The sequence below is a fragment of the Parasteatoda tepidariorum genome, chromosome 1 (assembly GCF_982258835.1).
Source record: "Parasteatoda tepidariorum strain Cologne lab strain chromosome 1, Ptep-v5.0, whole genome shotgun sequence".
In the NCBI taxonomy this organism is placed as follows: Eukaryota; Metazoa; Arthropoda; class Arachnida; order Araneae; family Theridiidae; genus Parasteatoda; species Parasteatoda tepidariorum.
In genome coordinates, this window is record NC_141755.1 from 48,004,697 (window position 1) to 48,018,016 (window position 13,320).

At 28.4% G+C, this 13,320-nt stretch overlaps 1 protein-coding gene across 2 annotated transcripts in view; it reads right to left on the reverse strand.

The window, feature by feature from the left end:
• LOC107445211 (protein croquemort) overlaps positions 1 to 11,713 on the reverse strand; it is a 47,670-nt gene extending 35,957 nt beyond the window's left edge. Inside the window, exon 1 of one of the 2 annotated variants that reach the window (XM_071179887.2) lies at positions 11,529 to 11,713. Coding sequence is in view for 1 of the 2 variants with exons in the window: in XM_071179885.2 (XP_071035986.2) it covers positions 2,931 to 3,018 (88 nt within the window). In the remaining variant the exon portion in view is untranslated. Of the gene's footprint in view, positions 1 to 2,930; positions 3,335 to 11,528 lie in introns of those variants that run through there. The other variant, XM_071179885.2, reaches the window with a different exon arrangement.
• Positions 11,714 to 13,320: the final 1,607 nt, after the last annotated feature.

Sequence of the window (13,320 nt, forward strand, 5' to 3'; positions counted from 1 at the left end):
TGTGATTGTTGACATTCACCGGTGAGAGTCAGAAATAAGGGTAATTAGCAAATATTTCGGACATACACCAAGCGACTACACATTCACCGGTGAATGTCGACATTCTCCAGATTTCGGTGTTTCACCGTAACATATATATATATATATTTTAAGTTTTTGTTTTAAAGTGAAAGTTTTAATGTAACGTATAGATGTGGGAGGGAAAAAATTATGAGTTTCAAGAGGTTAATAAATAAAAAAAAGGCATTTTACAGAAATTTCATGTTAGGGCTATTCGAAGTCTCAGATGACAATCAGGGGTCCCCACCAGGGGGGAAGGGGGGCGCACGATGCGCCCACTTAAAGCTTGGGGGGGATTTTTACACTAAATAAAACGGATAGTTTGGGGGGGAATTTAGAATTTGCCCAAGAATGCTCCCAAGAGCTTGGGGGGATGGGGGCCACTGATGACAATACACTATTTTTATAACTGCTTAGAGTTTGTAACAAATATTCATGACCGTAAGGCATCTTGCGAGAGTATTCCCAAAGCTAATGAAGTAAATACAAAATTTGAATTTGAAGAAAAGTTACTGTCTTTAAAAACTTTTGTGGTAACTTTTCATCCTTTAACCCCCTCAGTAAATTCAGTGAAAGGTCAGTACAGAGTTTGAAGCATTGGCATTTAAGAAGTTGAAGAAATCGTTTATAAAAGGTTAACAACGTAAATAAGGTTAAAAGGAGATATTGGTTAAGGTAAAGGTTAAAAGGAAATATATTGGTGAAAAATATTGGAAATAGTGGAAAAGGAGAAAAAACAGTGGATGGTAGCCAGATGGTTTGTAAGTCAGATATTTAGAATATTTATCGCAGGACAAACTGATGTGAATTAGTGGAAGTCGATGTTTACGTGTTTAGATTATAATATTTTTCAAAATTCCTGTTCTACCAATAAAATATTTTATTTTTATAGATAATAAGTGTAAAATCTAGCATCGTAAAGGCGCTCATATAGTCTATTTCCAGGTGTAGCAGTTTAAAACCGCAAGGCTGATTCTTACACAGCTTTTCTCTAAATATTTCTGCATTCAAGTAATTAGAAACTGGATAATCATTTAGAAATTGATAGGCTATATAGAATGTTATGAAGCAGTTAAAAATTGCAAGGCTGATTGCTACACAGCTTTTCCCTAAATATTTCTGCATTCAAGTAATTAGGAACTGGCCTATCATTTAGAAATTGATAGGCTATATAGAATGTTATGAAGCAGTTAATAAACGCAAGGCTGATTCTTACACAGCTTTTCCCTAAATATTACCGTATTCAAGTAATTAGGAACTGGCCTATCATTTAGAAATCGATAGCCTATATAGAATGTTATGAATCCTATAAACTTGAAAAACACATGAGATTTAGAACTTTATAAAAACGATAAGAAACCTTTGACTATGCTGCAAAAATTCTAGAGGCTAATGGAATTATAATGGATCGCAATTAACATTAACTGTCGCATATAAAGATTATCACTTTCTCTCTCACTCTTCTTTATTTTGTCATTAAAAAAATTCTTTTTTCCTTGGTGAAACTTGCTGTTGCATTTCGAAGTAAACGAAAATAAGTAGACAACTTTATAGGATTGAACAGACAAATTACGAAGTTTTTAAGTGAAAATGAAAGCAGTACAAAAACAAAACTCGTGGTTATAATACGATTTTTAAGAACCAAGTCAACATCTCGCCCTTTCATGAAGATTCATATTTACCAATCAGTCCCGTTCTTAGAAATTATAAAAAGATTTTGGATAAAATACGCTCGAAAATTAAGAAAAAATCTATTAATATAATGAATTTAAAGACTTCTATTGTCTCACCGCTAAGAATTTTATCTTCATGTGTTAAAATAATAGGGGAACTATGAACTTATATATTCTTTAAGAAATATGTTAGAGTTTGGAATCAGCTGTCAGATTTAGCAAAAAGTATCTTGATTATCTATTGCTTTATTTAATTCAACAATAAAATTTAAAATTATAAAATGATTCTTAATAAAAATTAAAAAAGATTCATAGACAGAATTTAGAATTAAATTGGGTGCAATAAAATAATTTCCTCTTAAACTTGTGTTCTTTTTCTCATTGGGTTTTTATTTCCTTCAAAAAATAAATATATAAAATAATGTATGAAGCATGTATAAAGCAATGCATAAAATATTGTAGAAAACAAGTCTGGACTACTTTTATGAAACATATTTTTGTATATATTATTTAATATTATAAAATGCATATGAAACATATCTTAAAATTATAAAATTATTCTTTATAAAAATTAAAAAAGATTCATAGACAGAATTAGGAATTAAATTGGGTGCAATAAAATAATTTGCTCTTAAATAAGTGTTCTTTTTCTCATTGGGCTTTTTTTCCTTCAAAAAATAAATAAATAAAATAATATATAAAGCAATGCATAAAATAATGTATAAAAGTGTGGACTACTTTTATGAAATATATTTTTGTATAAGAATTACTTTTTAAGTTTACGACTTTTTACTTATATTTGTACAAGAGTATTGTGAAGTTAACAACTTTTACGAAACTAATTTTTATGCAGAAATAGCGTCTGTTGGCGGCTTTTAAGAGACATTTTTGTACAAGAATAGTTTCGGAAGTTGGCGCATTTCTTATTAATAAGAAAAAACATCAAGGCGAAGTTTTTCTATATTATCACATTGATTAAGAGACTTTTTGAAAGAGTTGAGGTTTTATAAGGTTATTAACATAATTTAACTAATAAAATTTTTAATTAATAAAAAAAATTTCAAAAATTATTTTTTTTCATGGGTTTAAAATAATTTTTACGTTTTAGCTTTTAAATAGATGATTTGAAGCAACAACAAAAAATATCGATAAGCAATAAAAAAAATATGTATTATGCTATATAAATATATATCTCACTTTTCCAAGGAAAGCTCTGGACATTTTCGCCATCTGAAGCTGATACATTGTTTTGCTCGTGTGTGATTAAACAAGCAGATTCCTCCATAAATAATCTTTTTTACTAAATATGAAACTTGAAAAAGAATATTTAAAATCCGCATTCTATTTTTTGAAACGCAAATCTCGTTGTAAATAAAATTGGTATTTCTTATTTACTGCGCTCGATATTTATGATGTTGAAACCAACATCATAGGACTCAATGTTTCTCAGTTTGAAAATTGTAACAGAAATTTAATTAAAACAGGAGGATTAAAAACACAATAGTTAGAATCACATATGTTGTCTTAATTTAATTAAAGGCGTAAACATAAATAAAACATTGCGCTTCAATTGAAAAAAGCAGGAAGTAAGTGCTGCCATCTAGTGATCAGTAAACTGAAGGCCAAACGGAAGTGCTTTCTACAATCACTGGTTGAAAGATGATTCGACCTTGGATTGCCTTGACCGCAGTGCAATTGGGAGCGTAGTAAGGATCAACAAGTGAAATGCGTTATACGTTTTTAGATCAGCGGAGACGAGCTATAGAGTAACGTAATCAGTTGGAGCATTAACCGTAAATTATAGGGCCCGCTACCTGCTACAAAAGACGCGGTGCCTCAGAGTAAATAAAGGTCCCCAATTCCCATCTAAGTTATTTCAAAATTGTTAAGATTTTATTTTATAAGTTCATTTTAAATTAATTCAAATAAGTTAGTTTAGATAATTTATGCTTGTACTTTTAATAAATATTTGTAATTGTAACTATATAGACTTCCTCCAATCAATAAAAAAAGAAATTAATTAAATATAAGAACTTCGTGGTGTTGTATTGTTATTAAAAAAATTTTACCATTCTTCCTTTTAGTTTGAATAATATTTTATCAGTTACTTAAACTATTTACAATTCAGTAAACGTAAACTTCCATGAAAAGATAAGTTAGAAAATTACCAGCATTGTTAACTTGTCCGATCAGACAGGGGTCATCACATACGGCTTGCTAAGAGTAAATACTTGATTATACATTCACATGATTAAGAAAATACTTGATTATACATTCACATGATTATACACTGCTCAAAAAAATTAGGGGAGCCATGTGCTCCCCTAATTTTTTTGAGCAGTGTATGTATCTATCTATCTATCTATATATATACACTGCTCAGAAAAATTAGGGGAGCACATGGCTCCCCTAATTTTTTTGAGCAGTGTACATTTATGATGTTTGACTTTTAATGCAATGCCGCGCGATATAACACTAAGACAAGGTGCTTTAAATACAGGCTACGAGCAAAAACCATTTTTTTAATCATATTCCTTTTTTCTTCCTATTTCTTAATCCTCATTATTTCGCCTTCGTCCTCTAGGCTCAAAGTGACCATTTGGAGTTCCAATTTTAAAGGAAAAAGAACGGGGGGCAAGGAAAATACAAGAGAATTACATAAAATTATACTCCTTTTGCACTTTTACAAAATAGGTATTTCTATTTCTGAACTGCTTAAGCCAATTTCATTTAGTTATTTTATAGTATAATGTATGACATTTTTATTTTTTCAATTTCATTTCAAACTGGTTTGCGGTGTTATTGGCTAATGGAAAAATTAAAAATAGCCTCCCCGAAATTGACAATCCTTTTTTTCTCTTCTGTTTTTTTTTTTTTTACATCAAAGTCTCTCATCCTTTTTATACAGTAATCTTTCTTTATCCTTCGTCCTTTATAGTCAACTATCCCCATCCTTTATTTCTGCTTGTCCAGTAATCTTGATTAGTTACTTAATGTCCTACCATCTTGCCCTTATCTCCTTTACAAAACATACTTTCTTTGCCCTATCATTTCGTCTTTTCTATCATCATTTCTTGACACTATTTTATTTCTTGTCATTATTATCTTGTGATTAAGACCACACTTTGAAAAATTGCGGTAAAAAGCACTGCAACATCCGTAAAATCTATTTTTATCCTGAAATTTTATATCGTAATTTTCCCAGCAATATTTATTTAATTGCAGTAAATTACTGTAAAAATTACTATTACTATTAAAATTCAACGGAACGAAAAATTTGATGCACCTTAATTTTCAGAGTAATATTTACTATAAAATTGCTGTAATTAAATAAATATTACTATGAAAATTACGGTATATCAGATTTTTGTTCTGTAAAATTTTACGGTAAAAAATATCGGCACTCAGGATGAAATTGATGTCTCTCTTATATTGATATTATAGTTATTTCTCTCTCCTCGAGGAAGGTAATGAAACTAGAATTTAAGTAGATTTCAGTATTAAATATAAAAACCTAATCTATTTCCCAACGTTACTTGTAAAATCACAAAAAAAAGTATTTTTAAAAACTATTTGCAAAAATCAGCAAATTAATCACTACTAAAATATTACTGAGACTGCTTTAAGAAAATATTTTTATTTTTTAATTTAATAGTTTTTTAATTACTTATCCGTCCTTAAATTTAGTACCATCGAAGAAAAGAATTAGTAGTGTATATTTGTTTTATTAGTTTGCTTTTTTCATACAAAGTAAATATCGGAAAATAATATATTTTTGCACGGAGAAAAAAATCATTTAAAAATTACCGTACAGTACGGTCATTGAATTTCTAGTAAAAAAAACTGTCCTCAGATCATCCTCAGAGATGTTTCCCTGACCGTCACCAATAGCCCATTGTGAAGCTCTAATAGGACTTAATAAAGTACTACTACTACATGAAAAAGACGAGTAAAAAAGTTTTCTTAAAAAAAGGAATTACGCATTTTTAAACATCAAAAATTTTATAAATGAATGATAAGAGATAATGCACGCTACTGTACGTGGATACATACACTAATTATATGGTCTACACACAAAACATATTTGAGTAAGGGAGAGTGGGGTCAATTGTAACAGGGTACGATTGTAACAGAGCAAAAATTTCGAGTGTCGGGTCCTAGATTTGGTTCCTAGGTGGCGCACAAGGTGTATTTAATAAATCTACATGTACACCTCTGATGGCAACCATTTTTATGTACTTTTGAAAGAGTTACATCACAAAAGATATTTTCGCGCTACTTAAGTACTTTTTTTGGTATATGAATATTATATTGTAACAAAGTAATTTTGTTTACACAAATAAAAATTAGTAACCGAATATGTAAGTGGACACCTTAATTAACATTTCAATAAAAAAAAAAGATTAGTTTTGCTAATTAACTAGCATTGTTTTTAACAAATGAAATTGAAATGGCGTCTTGGGGACGATTGTAACAATAAGTAAAGGGACTATTGTAACAGCTGAAAATAAATAATCTTATGTTTACAAACCATTACTTAACTCTTTAAGAACCACCAATAGTTTCCTATATCATTTATATTATGTTGCATGTGCGTTATTTTATTTGTCACCTTTCACAGCATAAATTAAATTTTTAACTCCTTAAAGTTAAAAGTTTAACCCTTTAGGTCTCTGCTCATTATTATTTTTACTTCTAAAATATCACTACTATTTTGATCAATAAGAAATATATATCACAACTATGATAATATGTATAATTAACTATGTTTTAGTTAAATTTATGAACTGTTACAATTGACCCCGTAAGTGGGGACAATTGTAACAAGTGCACGACTGTCAAAAATTGTTAATAACTAATATAATAACATTTAAAATTAGGTATTTATTTATTTTTTCTGTTAGAGGATAGTCTACTTTACTCGTCTGTCAATTAATACTAATAATATATTGGATTTTTTGTTAGTTAAAAATAGTTAAGTAAAAAATGTTACAATTGACCCCACTCTCCCCTACTATTATGTTTAAAAAAACAATTAAACCGAAAAGTATAAAATTATTAAAACTATTAGGTACCCGAAATATTTGATAGTACATTCTGTGTTTCTGGTTAAAGAAGATTTATTAATAAAGCACATATACTAAAATATAAGACATAAATATGCTGAAAGTTTAAGACGCTGAATTAGATATTTAAAACATAAATATGCTGAAAGCATATTTATGTCTTAAATAAAAGACCAAAATATGCCTTATATAAAAGACCAAAGAAATTTCTTACATAAAAGACCAAAAAAAGTCAATTTTAAAATATTAAGTAAATAACCACCATTATTATTACTTTAAAATACGAATTTGAAAATGAAGCATTAAACTATTTCGCAGTTTCAAAGTATACTGCATATTATCAAAGTATCATTTAAGCATTATGCATGATTCAAAAAAGTAAATTTTTAAACGATTATTTTTAAAACAACACAATTATTTTGCAGTTTTTTGATAAAAAAATTTCATTTAACCTCTTAAATCAAATTTATTTTTTTGCGGAAGAGTCATTCTCCTAACATTTTAATTTATATATTTAACCCAACATAATTTACATTTCCTGATTCATATGTTAACTAACATTAATTTAGATTTCGACATGCGAAAGATAGTATTTTAAATTTAAATATTAAGAAAAGGTTTGCGATTGTTCTTCATTTAAACGCTTTTAGTATTTAAAGTAAACTGTTACTTCTCTTTCAACACCCATTTCATCACCATAAAACTTCCTGAGTTTTCGCAATATCAAATAACCATCGCAAGCTGTGCAAGCAAATGAAAAAAAAAAAAAGATTATCGATTGCAGTATACTCGAATTCCGTCTAGCATTACCGGAAAACCAGGCATCATTTCTGGAAAGCATAAAGAGCATTTATTCTTTTAAATAAACGGGGGGATCTTAAAAATATCAACTATTTCAAATATTTGTTTGAAATTCAGAAAATGTATGCCTAATGTTTAGTTGCCCTCTCTTTCTGTTTGTTTAAATCTTGCTTTCCTAACGGAATTTCAATTTTGTTTCTTATGTTCTTAGAAATATTTCTAATTTACCTGATTTTTTTTCTCGTAAAAATAGATAAATTTTTCCGGTTTATTTTTTTCTTAATACAGAAAACATTCTCGATACAGTAGAAGCTAATTTAATAAAACTGAGGAGATTAAGTGATTTTGTAAAATTTTATTAATCTGCAAATTTTGTTGTTCTACAAATTTAATACTATTTAATAAAATATGTTATTTTTACCACTTTCATCCTAGCTAGAGCATTTAAATATTTTCTGAAGCATACTTCCCCCAGAGGATAATGCAAGTTTCAATAATTTCCTGACCATTACAAGTGGTATTCATAATCATTTTATAACCTAATGGAACTTTTTCGCCTGCTTTCCCACTAACTAGTTTGCACAAATCTTCCTCGGAGCTTTGTGTTTGTTGGCAGTTCCAATTTTGCCTTGTAAAAGAAATGTATTACCATATTATCATCAAATAGAAATCTACAATTCTGACCAACTACTTACAAGTGAAACTTTTGCTGATAAAAGACACCATTTACTGACAAACGTTCTTAGATTTTCACCTGTCCCAGCGATTCCTTGTGTTGTATAACAATATAATCAGTTGCAATGGGATACCTGCAAAGACGTAGTGTGTGTATCTCGATTCTGATTGCTTGTTGAAACAAGGCATTGCTTACGTTGACAACTGTTCTTTCCATTTTATTTTGAGTAAGCAAATCCCGTCAAGCATCAATTCTCTTAAATCAGTGTTCCCCAACCCCCGGTCCGTGGACCGGTACCGGTCCGTGGATCAAATGGTACCGGGCCACCCATTTCATTGAAACTGAATTTAAATTCCTAGGTTCATACCCCAAATTAAATATATCTGTGTTCCATTAAAATTTTATTTATTTAAAAAAAAAGGTACCCTGAAGGTAGTGACATAAATTTTTTAATGATTTAAAGCGATTACCCCCAGTTGGAACCGTCTCATTGCAAAGAAACAAGCTCAGGGTTTTCATTGATTTATAGTTCTAGTAAGTTAAAATGTTAAATCACTTTATATTTATTTTTTGATGTAACTGCATTTTATTTCGAAGGCATGTTTAAATAAAATTAAATTAAAATAAATAAATTAAAATGATCTAAAATATAAACAATCAACCCCCCTCCCCCCCCAATTGGGCCGCGGTAAAATTATCAAACGTTGACAGGTCCGCGGTGATAAAAAGGTTGGGGAACACTGCCATAGGACATTGAAATTTGGAAATTCCATTTGAAATTCCATCTCCTCAGATCAATAATTAAGCTACGTAGTTTTTTTTTTCATGTGTAATATATTTTTAATCTGCTGCACAAAGTATAAGATGAATGTCACTTTGAACTATGAGACAAATGAAATAAAACTCCAGGTTTCCAGATTAAATTAACTATTATTGAATAGTTTTTACATCAATTAGGAATTCCTAATTTATCACTCATATTTATCATTGATTTCATCTAAAAATAGGCTATCAATTACTCTATCTGCATTCAATGTTGTCATCATTATTATCAGATTATTTAAAGCCCAACACAAAAGATAAAGAGATAAGGAATAAGTATATCAGTAAGTGGAAAATGTAATTGACATCTTTACTTTTTATTTCAAAAAATATATTTTATTGCTATTACATAACTATTTTACATAACAATTGTTTTTATATATTATATATAATAGTTTTTGATAAGTAAATATCTATAAAATTTATTTTACCCATTTTTATATTTTAGTTTTTAATTTATTATTTGTTATTTTTATTTGCTATTTATTATTTTTATTACTTTCAACTTTAGAAAAAAGTATATCTTGAAAATCTGTTTATCATTATTTTGTTTACTTATGTTTTAATTAATTATTCATTTATTTATTTTAACTTTTTTATATAACCTCAAAATCTATCATTTGATCTTTTTAAAACTATTTGAATATTTAGTATTTATTTATATCATTACAAATAATACAAATTTATGAAAAAATTTAGATCTCCAAGAAAACTTGGGGTAAAGTGAAAAAACTATCTTCATCCACAAAAATTATTATTTTCACAACTACCAATTGTAGAGTGTAAAATAAAGGGGGGGAGGAATTGAGATTACATTTTTTAAAAGGACGAGGAAGAAAAAAATTACTTTTGTAAGACCCCAAATCAAAAATAATAAACGTAAGGTATATCACTTCCGATAAAGGTGGGGAGAATTTCTGTTGGTGATTTAAGTTGATTACGAAAGTAATGTATATGATTTTGGTTTTCAATCTGACAAAAATAGAATTATATTCTCCTTTTTAGCCATTTGATAAACCTTTTTAATCACCTTGTAAACGTAATTCGTAAGTTTTTTATTTGATTTCATTCTTTTCTTCTTTCTAGCTTTGTGTCTATAACTTTGCTTCCATCGAAAAAATTTTATAATATCGACTACCGCTTTAGCTGTCCACAGAAATAAACTGACATAGGATATAATTGTATCTTGCCCTCATATTTGGTAGAGCCAGTTGAAATTTGAGTACTCTTGGTACTCAGAAAGCAGTTGAAAATTCTATTAATGATTATTTCTTTTTGGCAGTAGATTCACGTAAATTACGGAAATGACGATAAAGATACTATGAGGATCAGAAAATGATTGAAACTTTTGCTATAATTTACACACCTGTCAGAGCTTTAGTTGAAATTTCAGTGCTGTAGTTAGTCATAAAGTGATGATAATTTAGATTGACGGTAAATCCTCTTCAATAATCTCGCAGAAAATTATGCTTATATTGATTGAGAAACGACAGAAACTTGTATTAAAAATTAAGCCTCTGTTGATAAGATTAAGCTCCTGTTTGTCCTGATTTGAATGCTCCAGCTAGTCAAAAAGTGTGATTTTGATTCCTAGATTCCATCATTACAAACACAAAAGCTAGTTAATAAAAACAAAACAAAATAATAAAAGAGTGTGAAAAAAATTCAGCTAACGGAATTGATGCAGTTTTTAAGGTTAATGCTATATGCGATAAAATAATTCAGAAACATTCGTAAAAAACTGAACTAAGTCATTAATCAACATTAGAAACAGAAAAAATAAACTACGGAGTCAGAAGTATTATTTCAAAAATTCAAAATTGAACCATAATAAGAAATTAATCTAGAAACTGAAATTATAAATCATATGCATAAATATAGCACATTTTGAAAAATATTATCATAAATTTCATTAACTTCAAACTGCAAATACATTTCAATAAACTACATGTATACAACACAATTCCAGTTAGTATTTATCGTTTCAGATGGCAGAAAAAACGTGTAATTTTCACAATAATTAATAACATAAAATGTATCTCTTTATTTCTTCCAATTTATTAAATAGTTATTTCAATATTAAAACCGAACTCACACCTAAAACTATTTAATCGTTACCTAGTTGCTTAATTGCTACTCTTTATACATGTACATTTTCAAAATAATCAATTACAAATTTTAAAGATAATCAATAACAAATTTTCGAAATAACCAATTACAAATTTTCAAAATAATCTATTACAAATTTTCACAATAATCGATAACCTATTTTTTTTTATTCCAATTTATTGAAGAATTCTTGGAACATTAAAACCGAATTCACACTTAAAATTATTTAATCGTTACCTAGTTACGAAATTGTCACTCTTTAAATGAAGAATTTTTTAAAAAAGAATCAATTATAATTATAATCAATAACATAAAATGTACCTTTTTATTTCTTTCACTTTATTGAAGAATTCCTCAAACATTAATACCGAATTCTCACCTAAAACTATTTCATCGTTATCTACTAGCAAAACTGTAGCTCTTTAAATGGAACATTGCTCACTTTGGGAAACTTTTATCACTTCTCCATTCACATCACAAAAACGCTCGAATACAAAGATAGATACAAGTCCGATTTTTTCCTTTTTTATCAACGAACAATGTGCAATAATAGATATACATTACAAAGTCCACAGTGTGTAGCCGGAAACGACAATGAATATTCAATAATTATGTTGGGATTTTGAAGAGCTCTTAAGTTACCTTTAAAAGAATCGGAAGTTTCTTTTTCTTTATACAGGTAGAATTATGAACCACCATGTGTTTAATATTGAATTTCATCATTTCCTTTTCATTTCATTGCATCCAAATTTATAAGTTTCCTGTTTGAAGCGACAAAAAAAATTCTATTCCAGTTTCTACCCCTTCCTAGATACAAATCTAAAATTTTTCTGTCAATAAGATTTTATTTTTGTTACTATTTTAAAAATTATTTTCTAAAAATACCACATTTTAAATATCCTAATTTTAAAAATATTTCTGTAGTGATAATAACAAATGAAAAAGAAAAACGCTTTTTACAATTTATTAAACATTCCATTCTTTTCACTTCTTCGTAAATTAGGAAAAATCTTTCATAAAGTTCTTTGTTCCAAGTAAAATTAAAATCGACACTGTTTGAGTTGTTAAGTACTCAAATTGTGACTGCCCCAGCTAAAGGACTCAAATTATTAATTTTTAAGATTAATAATTTATTAATTTTTACGCTTAAGATTTCAGTTATGTTATCATCAAATAGAAATTATTGTCAATAGAAATTTTGTCTAGCCAAAGTAATCGAATTGTAACTGGAATTTTGCATCTGATGACGATAAAAGTTTCAATAATTTTTTAGCCGCAAGAGACAAAATTTATCGTCAGTCAAAATTCTACAACTTTTCAACTAGTCATAGGATTTTAGTTATAATTACGTCTCAGTTCTTTAAGACCATGCAAGTTTCAATAGTTTTCTGATCGATACAAACAAAATTTATTTTCATCCGATATTTCAGTCAAAAAAAATTATCATCAATTCAATTTTTGACCACTTCTCAACTAGTTACTTGATTCAACTTTGACTGAAATACTGTTGCTAGATGACAATACCAGTTTTAATGGTTTCTTAACAACCACAAGCAAAATGCATCACTGTATTATCAGTAATTGGAGGTTATCACCACTCGACGTTTTGTTCATTTGACTAGTTTGATTACTTAAATTTTAGCTAGTTAATAGTTCTCAACGGCAATAAATGTTCAATCATTTCTTGAAAGTTACAATCAGAATTCAGGTTACCATTTTATCACCAAATAGAAATTTAAGCCACTTTCGTAGTTGCTTACAGTGCGACAGAAAAAAAACCTAAATAACATTTGATCTAATGATCGGATCTTCACATTCTAGGACTCAATCTTAAAGATTCGAGCAATCTTAAAGACCTCAAATATGCTCATTAATTAGTGCAGACGATATTGAAGATACGTAATCAGGCACAAAAACGTACATAATAAACATAATTTTTTTTTTTTTTTTTTTTTTTTGACGGATTCAGATTTTTGACTCGAAAAATATAGAAAGAAGCCGAAATTTTGGAAATATGGTCCCCATAGTTTGGTCAGGAGAGTGTTCGAAAATTAGAATCCTTTAATGTTAATTTTACTTCTTACGTATTTCTCTATATCTCGGGAATTTTTGA